General features: G+C 40.6%; 1 protein-coding gene across 3 annotated transcripts in view; it reads right to left on the bottom strand.

Moving 5' to 3' along the window:
- The window catches only part of DOK5 (docking protein 5), a 349,205-nt gene that overhangs the window by 47,700 nt on the left and 286,319 nt on the right, over positions 1-15,186 (bottom strand). For all 3 annotated transcript variants that reach the window (XM_082745606.1, XM_082745607.1, XM_082745608.1), the window contains 3 exons: positions 5,251-5,365; positions 5,046-5,165; positions 1,877-2,066 (listed from right to left, as the gene is read on the bottom strand). In XM_082745606.1, the coding sequence (XP_082601732.1) occupies positions 1,877-2,066; positions 5,046-5,165; positions 5,251-5,365 (425 nt within the window). The remainder of the gene's footprint in view (positions 1-1,876; positions 2,067-5,045; positions 5,166-5,250; positions 5,366-15,186) is intronic.

The following is a 15,186-nucleotide window of genomic DNA, read 5'->3' as shown; positions in this document are numbered from 1 at the left end:
AAGAGATGAGTGGGGAGATGGAGAGGAGAAGGGAGTTGGGGGAAATTAGAAGGGGAGGTGAACCATTAGAGACTATAGACTGTGAAAAACAATCTGAGAGTTTTGAAGGGGCGGGGGGTGGGAGGTTGGGGGAACCAGGTGGTGGGTATTAGAGAGGGCACGGATTGCATGGAGCACTGGGTGTGGTGCAAAAACAATGAATACTGTTACGCTGAAAAGAAATAAAAAATTAAAAATATTAAAAAAAATTTTTTAAAAACCTGAAAGATAATGTCAGAAAAAGTTTAATATTAATCATGAGACACTATAAAAGTTTACTAAGGTTTTAGTTTCCAGAAATTGTGATAGAAAGACATACTCTTCCTATTACTATTCCTATAAATCCAAGTAATAATTGGAAAATTTTAATGTTTGAATAAGGGCTACCCCAAATAGGCCCCACACATCCTGATCAAGGCAGAATTCCACTCTGCATCAATATGAAACACAAGTGGGAGATGCTATGAAGCCTATAATCAACAGAAAAGTCTACTTCTATCATAAACCATTTTTCATACATAGATTTCACTGGTAGCGATTAATACATAAATAATTTCTGAGACCGAAACAGGGAAATATACCCGCTTTCCCAAACAAATTCTGATCTTTCTACAGAAATGTTCCCACAAGGATAATAAACAAGTAATTCTGACAGAACATTGCTCTGAAAATTGCAATTTTATTTTCTAATGTGAGGACCTTTGCCATCTCTGGGAGATTCACAGACTCATTTATAGCATTTCAATTTCCAGGTACTTAAAAATAAAACAATGGGAAAGAGCTGTTTGGGGAAAAAAAGAGCTTAAAAACTTTCAAGGAGAGTTGTAGGAGAATCAAAGGCATCATTATTTCTGAAAAGCAAAGCTTAGATAATTGGGCTTTGCTTATCACGGAATGAGCAGACTGAGTTGAGTAGAGCATGATTGTCCTATCGTCACACAAAGGGTTTGAGGTGTGTGGAACTTCTGTTTTTACCCTCCTTAAATCAAGTATTGTATTCTTGTTGGGAAGAACCATTCGCTTTTACCAACACACACAAGATTTTTCAAAATCACAAGCTGACTGCTTGCAGCTTGAATATGAATGTCAGGCCATGTTACAGAAGCACCTATATTTCTTAAAATTTAGTCATTTAAAATTCTAAAATATAAAATTAATCTGTGATGTGTATTAAAAAAAAAAAAAAAAGCCCAAATTCTGAGGGAGGAACTGTGCGTGAGGAGAAGAGTGAGATCCTGCTTAAATGAATCTCCTTCTAGCTAATGATCAACCCAAAGATTATCAGCACCCTCTTCTCTTTCCAAAATTGACTTCTGAAAGAAAAAAGGGAAAGTCCTAGAAGGGCTTACTGGGTCTTGATCACAATAAGCCAGTTCTAGAATCAACCTCTTAGTGTTAGGGTTCTTCATAACACCGCGGAAGGAAGTCAGTCAATGGCGCCTTCAGAAATGAACGGCCCCTCCCACTGATCATCTACCACAGTGAGCCAAGGAGAAAACATAAACAGAATAACAATATGGATGTTTTCCAAAACCCAAGTAGCTGGCGTGGGTCCAGTATGACCCGGTAAATGGTACCTTTTCAGCCTCTTTACCTAATGCAACTTCAGTTGGTGATATGGAATCAAACCATGCCATGAAAATTCATGAAGCATTCATGAAGCATTAGAACCCTCAGGGGAAATAAAGCCATCCTGCATAGAGGAAGGACTCCTTTAGAACATGCGGAGCCCTACAGGATCATAGCTCGACACGGCTGTAGAAACACACAGCAGGGTGGACGTGACACGTAGCCCCAGGGAGAGGGAAAAAGGCAGAAGAACAGTCATGAAACTCACCTCCCTGCCTCAAAAGTGAACCAAGCAGCATCTCGCCCGTACCGCCGCAGGGCACTTAGCGGCCAAGAGATGAGTTTGACTCTGGGATTCTGGACGTCCCAAAGACAGATGTGCTCATATGTAATCTGCAAGGCACATTCGCCATGTACATCTAAGTTAGGGGATGGCATCAAATACACATTGAATCTCTCTGGGAGAAAAACAGAAGGTTAGTTCTAAAATCCCGGGAATAAAACATCAAAGACATTGTAGGAACAAAGAGGCATTTCAAAATCATTCTAGCTTATACTCTAGGTTTAGGTTGAACATTCAGGAAGATAAGCTTTCTCATAAATTCACAGTCCCCGAAAATGGATTTTTAAATGGAGACCATGTTAAGTAACATAATAATGACATGGTCTGGCTGTCCACATATACTAAACACTATTTACATGAGCGAAGACCATTTTTAGAATTTTTGAATTTGCATAATAAAAAATATGTATGCCAATAAAAGACTAGAGCAATGAAACCATTAAAAACAATTTTTTTCCTGCCAAGTACATATTAATTACACCCACATTTTTGTGTTCACAAAAGATGCAGGTGCAAAATAATTGTCACATGATTTAATGATATTGAAGTTATATTGATCAACTCATAATTTTCATAACTAAATGAATAAAACTACACCCCAAGTTATTTAAATAGAACTCCATACTGATACCATGCATTTAACTGACCACCGGTTTGGGGAAAATCCAATGGATGTACTTAAAATAGTTTTAACAAGAACTCTCCTTAGCCAATTACAAATATCCATTTGCTCATGTGGACGACTGTTAAAATTTAACCAAGACCATTCTCAGTAAACGACTGGGCTTGTTACTACAACCAAATTTTCATCCCCACAGGTTCAGTCATGGTATTTCTGTTATATTTCTAGAAAATTCATTAATTAAGGAAATTATGAGTCAGAACCTGTAAGCGAAACATGAGCAAAAATATTACTACAGCCAACACATTTTCACCTATCCATCATTACGGTAGATTGCCTATTATCTGATAAAATAGTGTGGCACTGATCTTATTAGTGGTATTCTAAATTAATTGTTTTATAATAAGGAAGTCATTAGAATTCTTGTCGATTTTACTCAGTTGAGTAAATGGGAGTATCATGACTACATGATTTCATGGATCTCTTTTTCCAATTTTCTAAAGTTATTTCCGACTCCCGATAAATAATTGTTTGCTGCTTTCTGGCAACTATTATTTTAAAAGTATATTCTAACGGAGTAAAATCTCGCCCAGGGAAATTCCAGAACAAGTCAGAAAGACTGTTCATCTTTAAGTAAAAAGTAAGAGAGACCATGATCAACTCACTCACTCAGAAGTTCTTCTGAAACTCTACCTCACTCAAGAATAACAACAGTGACAGTCGTAAGAGCGCCTGTGATGGTTACGATTACTTGAAGTCACAAAAATTAATAACGTGAAGTGCCTTCAAGGACTTAGTTGAGTTTTGTAATGATCCCCCCTAGTTATGGGCCAGGGATATTCCTATTCCTGTTTGACGGAAGAGGAAACTGAGGCACAGTTGGTACAGTAAAGGGAATGCCTAGGCACAGCCTGTTCTTGGATTCCATTTGCCACACTATTGGGATACAGCTTCATATATATAAATCTGTAAAAAATGGGTGCCAATCTGAGCCCTGTAGATTTTTTTAAAAAATCAAAACCTATCAAATTTTCCTATGTCTGGCTTCATAGGCATCTGTCCGTGAGGCAACACAGGTGCGTCCTCTCAGCCAGGAGCCCCCTGATTCAGGGAGGTACACGACGGAGGGCCCAGGGCTTGGTTGTATGACCTTGGGAAATGGCTCGGCTTCCCTACAGCTCAGCTTCTTCCCAGTCTACAAAGAGACTTTTCTGAATTAGCCAAGCACTTGTAAGTCTCAGTCAATAACATTTCCGTGGAGAGGGATTACGGCACATACGGGGCATCCAAAATAGTCCCAGCGGTCAACGTGTCATGAAGACAGAGCTCCAAGTGACAGCAAGGGCGTTTTTTTACTGAGAGCTGGAGTGTGTGCCCACGGGAAGGGTCAGTACAATTCCACCTCTGCCACGTTCATCATCAACCCCGGGGGCTCATGGCCTTTTCTGGTGTGTTCCATCCTCACAGATCAAGTCACTAGGCTACCACAGAGCAGGACTCCAGGACCCAATCTACCCTACCGTAAGGTTTGGTTATTTGCAAACAAATACTCTCTCGCTTCCAGGTTAATACTGTAAACCAATACTGAGTTTTGGCAAAATGTTCATGGGTATTTTGATCATTATTACGTAAAATGACTTCGTCCCAGGTCGAGTGCTGAGCTCAAGGATTTGGGCTCATGTGTTTCAATTAAAAAAAAAAAGAAACGGAAACAAAAACACGGACTTAGGTGGATTTAAACCTGAGAAAATAGTCATGAAGTTTGGATTCTATTAAAAACATCTGGGGCGCCTGGGTGGCTCAGTGGCTTAAAGCCTCTGCCTTTGGCTCGGGTCATGATCCCAGGGTCCTGGGATAGAGCCCCACATCGGGCTCTCTGCTCAGCAGGGAGCCTACTTCTCTCTCTCTCTCTGCCTGCCTCTCTGCCTACTTGTGATCTCTGTCTATCAAATAAATAAATAAAAATCTTAAAAAAAAAATCAGAAAGCTTTCAGTGAGATATTTTCAGTGAAAAACTTAAGACCAAAAACAAAAACAAAACCCCTCATGATGTGGTAAAAATCAGTATTTTAGGACTAGAGGTGCAGGAGTGCTTCAGACACGAGCTGATGGGATCAGACAGGAGCGTCAGTCTCCTCATCTGCAAAATGAGGGGAGGAACAGCAGCTGCTTCACGGAGCTGCGGGAAAATCCGATGACCTGATTCATCGGCCACAGACACTGGCACGTGGCAGGTTCCCCCAGGCTCCTAGCCGGTGGCATTCATACAGTTACGTCCATATTTGTGCATTGAACACACATTAAGAAAAGAAAGACACTGAAATAGTAATACAGGATCTGGGTCAGCTAAAGGCTTCCTTTTACTCCTTCATACACTGCCTACATCTTCAAAAATGTCACTCAACGAAGACGTCTTGTGGTGAGACAAAAACAGCGTTCAAGAGAGCGAAGGAGAGAATTTTCTTTACATACCACTCTGTTCTCTCTCAACCCCAGTAGCCAGCAAGTCAGGCTCTCCGAGGCTGATGTCATTGATCCGCGTGCCCACACACTCCATCTGGAGGACTTTGCACCATTCATCGGCCTCCAGATCTGTGGAAACGTCCACAAGATTAACAAGCGTGCCCAGTGCCTGCTTAAAAGCGAAGAGCAAAAGCCCTCCCTGCCTCGGACGAACCTGATTCACAAGCGAAGGTCTTGGAGGTATCATCATTGAAATAAATCCCTATGGCGTGTTTCTTGGTGCTCTTGGGCAACCGAGCTACGTTCTTCACGTTGTTGAGCTCTGTAACCTGAAAAATGAACAAGTGCAGATCTGATCACACTCCCTGAAGGAACACGCCCAGTCACCACCCCCACACTACGGGGAGGCATAGTGAGCGGAAGGCACAGTTCGCATGAACACCACTTGACTGCAAAGTGCATTTCTGAGAGCTGTGAATTATGTTTGTTTTATCCTTCATACACAGCAAGGAAGGTTAGCGAATGACCTTCCTTTTTAAGTCTTCTAAAGCATATTAAATAGCATGGGCTCAAAACTTCATAGAGATAGAAAGCTCATTTTAGTGTTTTTATGTCCCCGAAGATTCTCCCTAATGAATAGTTCTCGGAACTATACCCCCATCTCCGTGGAAAGCCTTTCAAATACTCCAACCCTTTGGGGCACTCCCCGTGAAGGGAACTTATACCCGTCCACCCCAGGGGAGGAAGGGAATGGTGGCCCATTCATAACTGAGTCTTGTCACTCTTCGATAATCAGGAATGGAATGTCAGTAGTCCCCAAAATGCCCCTCTACTCGGGGTTCAAGTCCTATATTCCAAGACAGATGGTGGTTTTGTTCCATGCTTACTCCGAGCTCCTCAGCAGTTCACAAGGCCTCTGTTAGAGTCTGCATGCTACCCTGCAAAGTATCACCTTTTTCTTATCAATAGGGAGAGCCTTCCCCATCACACGTGCTCTCCTTCCTTCCTCTCTCCCACAGGCTCTTGGTCCCTGTTACAAACTTTCATGATGTTAACACTTTTATAAACCAACCCCCTCCCACCAAGGGTATTGGCTTATTGTGTTTCCAAAATCGCTGTCCCTCCTTCAGGTACATCCAGATTCCCGGCTGTGTTCAAGGGCTGTGATGACCGGCTGCCTGAGAGAAGGCGTGGGTGGCCTCAGGGTACTTACAAGATAAATAATGCACGTTAACAAGTTTGACCTCCCCTTATTTGTGTTACAGAAAAGAAGATATCACCCATCATCGGTCTTTGGCTTCAGTATTATCTCTCATCTTATTCTACATATAAGGAATGCTTGTCTCAAGAAGTTGGGGCGGGGAAAAGCCAATATTCTCCACACATGAAATAACTTGATTATTTCATTCCTCTACTTCCTAACCTCCACTGGCTCTCTTTAGAGTATAAATGCAAATCTCTTGGCATAAAATATCTTAACAGTTGCTACTGACCAAATGTTTGTGGCTCCCAAAACTCACATGTTGAAATCCTACCCCTCAAGGAGACAGTATTAAGAGATGGGACATTTGGACCATGAATGGCCTAGAGGGTGGAACCCTACTGAACAGGATTAGTGTCCTTATAAAAGAGACCCCAGAGAGATCCCTCTTGCCTTCACCATGTGAAGACACAGCAAAACGATAACTTCCATGAACCAGAAAGCAAGTTCTCACCAGACATCAAATCTGCCAGTGCCTTGAACTTGGACTTCCCAGACTCTAGAACTGTGAGAATTACATTGCTGTGGTTTAATGGTATATGGTATTTTTTATGGCAGCCCAAATGGAGTAAGACATCAGTGTTCCCCCAAAGCTAGCTACAGCACTACCTACTTCAGTAGGTAGCTTTAGCAGCTCAACACCACTGACTTTATTCTCCAGCTACTCCAAATCCCTCAGAGTTTACCAGATACAACTATTGATTTTTTGAAGATTTTATTTATGTATTTATTTATTTTAGAGACAGGGAGACTGTGAGCAGGGGAAGGGGCAGAGGGAGAGAAAGAATTTTGAGCAACTCTGCGCTAAGCGTGGAGCCTGACATGGGGCTCCATCTCACGATCCTGAGATCATGACCTGAACTGAAATCAAGAGCCAGAAACTTAACTGACTGAGCCACCCAGGTGTCCTGCAACTGTTTATTTGTTGTCTATGTATTTTTGTGCCAATACCCCAAAACAAGCACTAATAGTCTCAACTACTTACTGGTGTCTTCACTTCCACGTAACCTCATAATTCACTATAAACACAGCATCCAGATGATCTTTTCAAACATAAGTCCGATACCAATATTTCTGTGCATAAAACAAAGCTTGGTGACTTCTCATTGCCCTGGGACAAGAAGCCAAGCCCTAGGGTAACCATCAAGGCCCTCTGTGGTCTTCCCTGCAGCTACCTTACCAGCCTCCTCCCTTAAACCTTCTGGATGAGTCATAAGTTCCAGCCACACTGGCTTTTGTTCAGGCCTCAGCAGGCACCACGATTCTCCTGGCACAGAGTCTTCCTTACGCTCTCCTTCACTTGTGCCCACCTTAGCGGTCTTAGCTCAAATCTCACTTACCCACAGAGCCCTACTGGATGCCTCCTATCCCTCCATCTAATCAGAGTCTCCAAGCTCTATCTTCCAATGACTTCTTTGCCCTCAAGGTCCTCTGACAGCCACATGGGCTATGGTTTTGTGCCTGTCTTGCCTCTAGAATGAAAATTTCCTAAGTTTTTGCTGACCACTGTGTCCCTGAATCTAACACGGAGCTTGCCACATAGCGAGAACTCAATGAATATATGTGGATTGATGAACCAAAGACCAAACACACCCACAAACTTACTTGCATAGAGCCTCTCCAAGGTGAATGCCTCTTTCTCCAGGGAGATTTCACTTTTCTTTCAAGGCCCACGTCCTTGGGGGAAACTTGCCCTGACCTCAGTGGGAATTACTCACTGCCTTCTCTCCGCTCCCATGTATGCTGTACGAAGCTTTGTTCTATTATCTGTTATCGTAATTAATCCATCGATCTCTCCAACACCCACCTAGACGTGAGTCACCTATCAATGGCTTACTGATGGGCTGAATCAATGATAATCATCTGAGAGTCAACATTAATCGAGCCTGCACCATTTATCACACTGTGCTTCGACCAGTCTTACATGATGTGTCTCATTCGAACTTCATAAACATTGTGCAAGATAGATCATATTGTCAGTTATTTTCAGCTGAAGAAGCTATAGATGAGAAGGGTCAAGGTCATGAGCTCAAGATCACAGCCAAAAAAATGGCAGAACCAAGCTCTGAATGATGCAACCTCACCCTAATAGCTGTGTTCTTCACCATATGAAATACTAAAGACTGACCCTAAATACTTTCAGCCCAGAGAATCTTTAGCCAGGGAGGTCATCTCATATTTGAGGACTTCTTTCTTTTCGCTGGTGTGGGGTGGAGGGGAGGGGTGCGGGTGAAGCAGTGCGTGAGTGCCCCAGCCTTTATTCTGAACCCTCTACTGAGACATTATATAAAAGCAGTCCACCCTAACCTGAGGCACAGCGATGATTTTGAAATATGTCATTTCATTACACATCCATTAAAGGTAAAGAGGAAGGAATGTCACCCAAAAGGGTCAGAAAATGTAGGAAGAATTGCATGAGTCAGAACACAATTACCCATTTGGGAAATTGGTTTAGATTATAAGCAACCCAACACCCCCGGCTCGGGGGAGGTGAGTGTTCACAGAGCAGGCAGGATTATGTCTGTTGTGTCAAAGGACTAGGAGGGTCTAAGGCAACAGTTCAGAATCACATCTCAATGAGCGCGTGCTTCACACACCCCCCACCACCACCCACATACCCTCTTTACTTTCAAAAGAATTGCAGTCTGCACTAGTCCATTAACAGAGCCTTCCTCTAAATACATGCTAGAGTGAAAATTATAAGAACATGTACAGGTATATTTACAAGTCACTTTAAAAGCTATATAAGACGTCAAAGCAGAATGTATTTTTTTTAATATTCCTTTTTTTAAAAAAAGACTTTATTTATGTGTCAGAGAGAGAGAGCGCGCACAAGCAGGGGGAGCAGCAGGCAGTGGGAGCAGCAGGCAGGGGGAGAAGCAGGCTCCCGGCTGAGCAAGGAGCCTGGTGCGGGACTCAATCCCAGGACCCTGAGATCATAACCCGAGACGAAGGCAGATGCTTAACCAACTGAGCCACCCAGGCCCCCCTTTAATATTCTTTTTACAAAGACATAATTTGCCCCTAAAGAATCACTTTTGAAGCAAACATAGATTTTGATAAGGTCTCAGGTTTTTGTATAATATGAATGCTATTTTTATTTTTTTATTTTAAAAAATTTTATTTATTTCTTTGACAGAGAGAGATCACAAGTAGGCAGAGAGGCAGGCAGAGAGAGAGGGAAGCAGGCTCCCTGCTGAGCAGAGAGTCCGATGTGGGGCTTGATCCCAGGACTCTGGGATTATGACCTGAGCCAAAAGCAGAGGCTTATAACCCACTGAGCCACTCAGGCGCCCCCGAATGTTATTTTTAAATGGGGGCTAATGAGCATATCTGATTATCAAAAGTGACTGCATTGGACCCTCAATGTGACCTCAAAGAAGACGGGCATTCAGGACCAAGGAGAGGCAATACCTTCAGGTCACCTTCAGTTTGGATTTCTTGTCTTTTCCTTATGTCTCAGATCAGAAGTTATTTCTTACCAAGTTCAAAACATTTTAGGAAAAGTCCCTCCTGAGACTCTGTAGTCAGAAGTTTTATTTTTCTTTTTATTTTCTTTTCTCTTGTAAGAGAAAAGACACACCCTAAACTCTATATGAATTATGTCATTTTTGTGTAGAGTTTCACAAATAAGAGGCAAAAATTTCTTCAAGGTATAACAGCATCAAGGAGGGAGTGCTTTAGACACAGCTGGGGGAGAACCACATTGCCTCTTCAAGAATCTTCTTGGAACCCATTCATTCATCAAATTTTGAAAACTCATTGTATATTAATATTCATTTATTTATTGTTTATTCTTATTTAAAGGGAGGAAATAAGCAAAGAACCATTTCACCAGGCAGGGATAGGGAAGTGCTATAAGGACAAGCAAAGATTTGAAAAAAGATTTCGCGTGGGCTCCGATAGGAGAAGTCTCCTATTTTACGAAAGGGGATAAGAATGTCCTTTCAGAGAAGGGAGCATTTGAGCAGAGACCCAAAGGATCTGAAAAACTGAGTGACTGGGCTAGCCACTCCAGGCAGAAGTAACAGAAAGTGCAAAGATTCTGAGGAAGAATACTTCGTTTGGCAAGGACGAAGTATCTTATATGTTAGAACATTTGTCCTCCTACCCTTGACATGTGCACTCAAAGATAAGCCTTCTCTGCAGTACCTCCCCCACCCCCCGCATCTCCCCGCCCCCCTTCCCCATAAGGCTGTGCAGCTCATGCAAAGTCAGTGGACCTAAGGAGATCAATATTCCAAAGCTTTTCCATTCCTCCCCCTTTTAATCTGGCCAACATTTGCTTTCCTAAGCTCATTGGGGCATCTTTATGATGATGACCTCAAATTCTTTTTCAGGCAATTCATATACTTCCATTTCTTTAGGGTCATTTTCTAAAGATTGTTACTTTGCACTATGTTTCCTGTTTCTTCGTGTCCTTTGTAAGTTTAGATTGGGATCCACATGTTTGAAAAAAAACAGTCTCTCAGACTTTTTGGACTGGTTTTGTACACGGAAAGATCCAGTCTTGAGCTGGAGAATAGCTGAATTGAAAAGTCACTAGCAGGGTTCAGAACAGATCTGATCGAACGGAAGAAAGCACCAGAAAACTTGAAGACAAGTCCTTTGAAATTATCCAGTCAGAGGAAAACAATGTATGAATAAGAGAATTGCATGTTTGGGATGAGAATGTTATCTTAGTACTCGGCTACCTGGAATTAGGCCCTGTACATCTGAACAAAGCAAGGGCTTAATCCATTACTGGGATTTATGTATTCCTTTGAAGCCACACTCACTGTTAAAGCATCACAAGCTAAATCCTTACAGCACACTTTACTTCAACTGAAGCCAAACTGTAATTTAAAATATAAAATGTTAAAACATCATATTCAAAACAGAAATAGCTTCAAAAAAACCACCATGGTAGACATAGTTTATTCCAATTTCCTGTTTTTCTTTTTTTTTTAATTATTTATTTGTTCATGAGAGACAGGGAGAGAGAGAGGCAGAGGAAGAAGCAGGCCTCTCATGGAGCAGGGATCCTGACTCAGAACTTGATCCCAGGACCCTGGAAGCATGACCTGAGCTGAAGGCAGACGCTTAACCATCTGAGCCTCCCAGGCACACGTTTATTTTCATTTCTATTAAAAAATAATGTTTATACATGCATGCTTGCATACATACATATCCTTGTATGTATATTAGTGAGGAGGATGAAGGATCTGGGTTGATTTCTATTGTTTGTCTCTTTGTACTATTGTTTTTTTAATTATATGCATCCAGATTGGAAAGGAAGAAGTAAAATTATCTCTATTTGCAGATGACATAAGCTTACATGTAGAAAATCCTAAAGATTTGTCTCTCTCTCTTGCTCTCTCTCTCTCACGTACACACACACCTGTTAGAAATAACAAATGAATTCAGTAGAGTAGAAGGATATAAAATGAACACACAAGAATTAATCGTGTTTCTAGATACTGAACAATCTCAAAAGGAAATTAAGAAAATGATCCCATTTACAAGAATGTTAAAAAGAATAAACTACTTATGAATAAATGTAACTAAGGAAGAAAAAAATTATGCACTGAAAAATACGAAACAATGCTGAAAAAAGTTAAATAAGGTATAAATAAGTGAGAAGACATCCCAAGTTCATGCAGTGAAAGACTTAATATGGTTATATTTGGGGCGCCTGCCTGAGTGGCTCAGTCAGTTAAGCGTCTGACTCTTGATTTCAGCTCAGGTCATGCGATCAAGCCCAGGGTCAGGTTCCCCGCTTGGCAAGGAGTCTGCTTGAGACTTTTCTCTCTCCCTCTCCTTCTGCTCCTCCAAGCCCTGTGGTCATACACACATTCTCTCTCTAAAATAAATTTTAAAATCTTAAAAAAATAAGTAAATAAGATAAAATTTCCATACTACTTAATGTTACCTACAGATTCAATGCAATCTCTTTCAAAATCCTGCTGCATTATTTACAGGTATAAAAAGGACCCTGAATACGTGGTCAAATGATCTTGAGAAAGAATGAAACTGAAGGCTTCACACTTCCTGAACTTCAAAACATATTACAAAGCTAGAGTAACCAAAACAGGATGGAACCAGCACAAAGACAGACATACAGACTGACGGAAAAAAATAAGGAGCTCAGCTGCTGCATCTATGCCAGGAACCCACAACGGGGAAAGGAGATTTTCTTCAACAAACGGAGTTGGGAAACTGGGTATCCACAGGTGAATGCATGCGGCTGGGTCCTCATCTTATATAAAAATCAACTCAAAATTGATTAAATACTTAAATGGCTGTCTTCAGAGTATAAACTCCTAAAGAAAACATAGAAGAAAAAAAATGTAACACTGGCCTTGGCAATGATTTACCAGATATGGCACAAAAGCACAGGCAACAACATTGAAAATTTAACAAATGGGACAAAAGAACAACAACAAAAAAAACTTCTGTGCAGCAAAGGAAACAATCAACAGAATGAATAGCAACCTAAGGAATGGGTGAAAATATGTGCAAACCACATATCCAATAAGGGCTTAATACCCTTACAACTCAATAGCTAAAAAGCAACCCAATTTTAAAAAATGAGCAAAAGACCTGAACAGACATTTTCCCGAAGACCTAGAAATTACCAACAGGTATATAAAAAGTTGCTAAACATCACTAATCCTCAGGGCAATGCAAATCAAAACCACAATGAGATATCACCTCTCCCATGTGAGGATGGCCATAATTTTAAAGAAAAACAAAACGAAACAAAAACCAAAAAAACAGAAGGGAAATTGGAAGCTTTGTGAATTGTTGGCGGGAATGTAAATTGGTGTATCCACTATGGAGAACAGGATTGAGGTTCCTCGAAAAATTAAAAATAGAACTACCACGTGATCAAGTAATCTCACTTCTGAGTATACCATATATATAAATATATATAAAAACAGGATCTCAAAAAGATATGTGCATGCCCATGTCCATAGCAGCATTTCTCACAACAGCCAAGACATGGAGACAACCTAAATGGCCATGGATAAATAAATTAAGAAATATGGTATATGCATACTATAGAATATTACTCAGCCTTAAAAAAGAAGGAAATTTTATCATTTGTGACAACATGGATGAACCTGGAGGGCATCATGCTACATGAAATAAGCTGGTCAGAGAGGCACAAATACTACATGATTCCACTCATACAAGGTATTCACAGTAGGGAAAATCAGAAGCAGGAATTTGAATGGTGCTTGCCAGGGGATGGAGAGAGGGAAAAACCAGAAGTAGCTGTTCAATAGGCATAGGGTTTCAACCATATAAAGTGAAAAAGTTCTAGAGATCTGCTGTACAACAGTGGGCACATAGTTAACAATACCGTATTGTATACTTAGAAAGTTATTCAGAGGGTAGATTTTACGCTTTGTGTTTTTTACCACATCAAAAAAAAATTTCTGTAGCAAATAGTAGTTAGAACTTAGGAACATTATATTCTTTCCATGGCATTTCTTTTTAAATGCTAATTCCTGTTGATGGCCAGAGATCCTGGTCTTCTGCTCAGGGTAGTACGAAAATCTGCTCTTATGGTGAATCTATTCCAATAGAGAAGTGAGCTCATGGAAAGCAAAAGATTAAGTAAACATGAATAGAGGTGTTACGGTGACAACAAGAATTAATGAATAAATGACAAATGACTGAAAATTAGGAAAAATACCGTAAACCTACCACTATTGATCTAATCCTAGATGAAACTGAGTTTCATTTCATCTCATTTTCTATTGAGTCAACAGTGCAGGGGACTCAATGGACCTAAAGGTTCTAGAGGCACCCAGAAAGGCTCCCACTGGCTTGGCAGAAGCATGACAACAGACTGTGACAGAAACTTGGTAAAGGCTTGGTTCCCACTTGAAATCCCAAAGGTCACCCTTCTGAAAAGCATCACTTGTTTTCCTTTTTCCTTTTTTGCTCATATCATGGTTGCATTTCCTGCGTGAGAAAGACAATAAAGTATTTCGAGCCTCCTGACCAATATCTGAAATATCTCTGAGAAACAGGATTTAAAGGACAAAAGAACTATTCCAAAGAGAGGTCTAAAGGCAGGTCCAGACACTTTTTCATCTCTAAGAGAAGAGTCTGGAAAGCAGAAAAGAAGTTGAATTTTGTGGTTAAAAATGGTATATAAATAGACTTGAAATATTTTTTACCTATTCTTTTATATACTCTCCATGCTAAAACAATAGCAGATCCCAAGTTAGGCAATTAAAATAACCTCTGTTTATTTGGGGGGCTGTTACCAGTCTGCTTACCTTTTCAAATTAAACTGTGATCTCTCAGTTTCAGCCTCACTTTTCATTTACTAGAATATATTTAAGCTTACTGGCTCAAGAGATTTTTCTCTTGAAATGAAGCTAAAAAACAGGTAGCTATCAAAAAAGTCTGGAAATATATACATAGCTTACTGAAAATGTCAATATTAGGACGTTTGAAATGCTTGATTTTTCTCTAGAAACTGTATGTTTATTTTCAAGAGCCCCGCTTAGCGTCAGGCTTAATCTGATTTTGCACATCCTGGGGCCATTTCTTTCTGAGAGAAATTATCATGGAGCAATTAAAAATTCACAGAAGACAGTGGCTCCTTAAAAATTCTGCTGGTAAAAGATAACACTAAATAGGGAGTTCTCTGATGCGTAAAGTGTGCTTCTAAGTATGGAGGTTGGAACAGATCAGACAATGATAAGACTTGGCAAAATAATTCTGTCTGTAGGATCTGGAGGAATTTAAAATAAAACCAAAGGTAAAATCTGCCCCTTGTAGTAATCTCCATTTTCTACCATTTATGGAGTTATTTGTTCATAAGCACCCATTCTTCCCCAGTCCTTCTGACTCTTTGCTAATGAGTTTGGACTTGGCCACGCAACT

Source organism: Mustela nivalis (genome assembly GCF_964662115.1).
Source record: "Mustela nivalis genome assembly, chromosome: 8".
NCBI classification, from domain to species: Eukaryota; Metazoa; Chordata; class Mammalia; order Carnivora; family Mustelidae; genus Mustela; species Mustela nivalis.
Note: the sequence above shows the minus strand (reverse complement) of the source record. Positions and strands in the feature narration are given on the sequence as shown.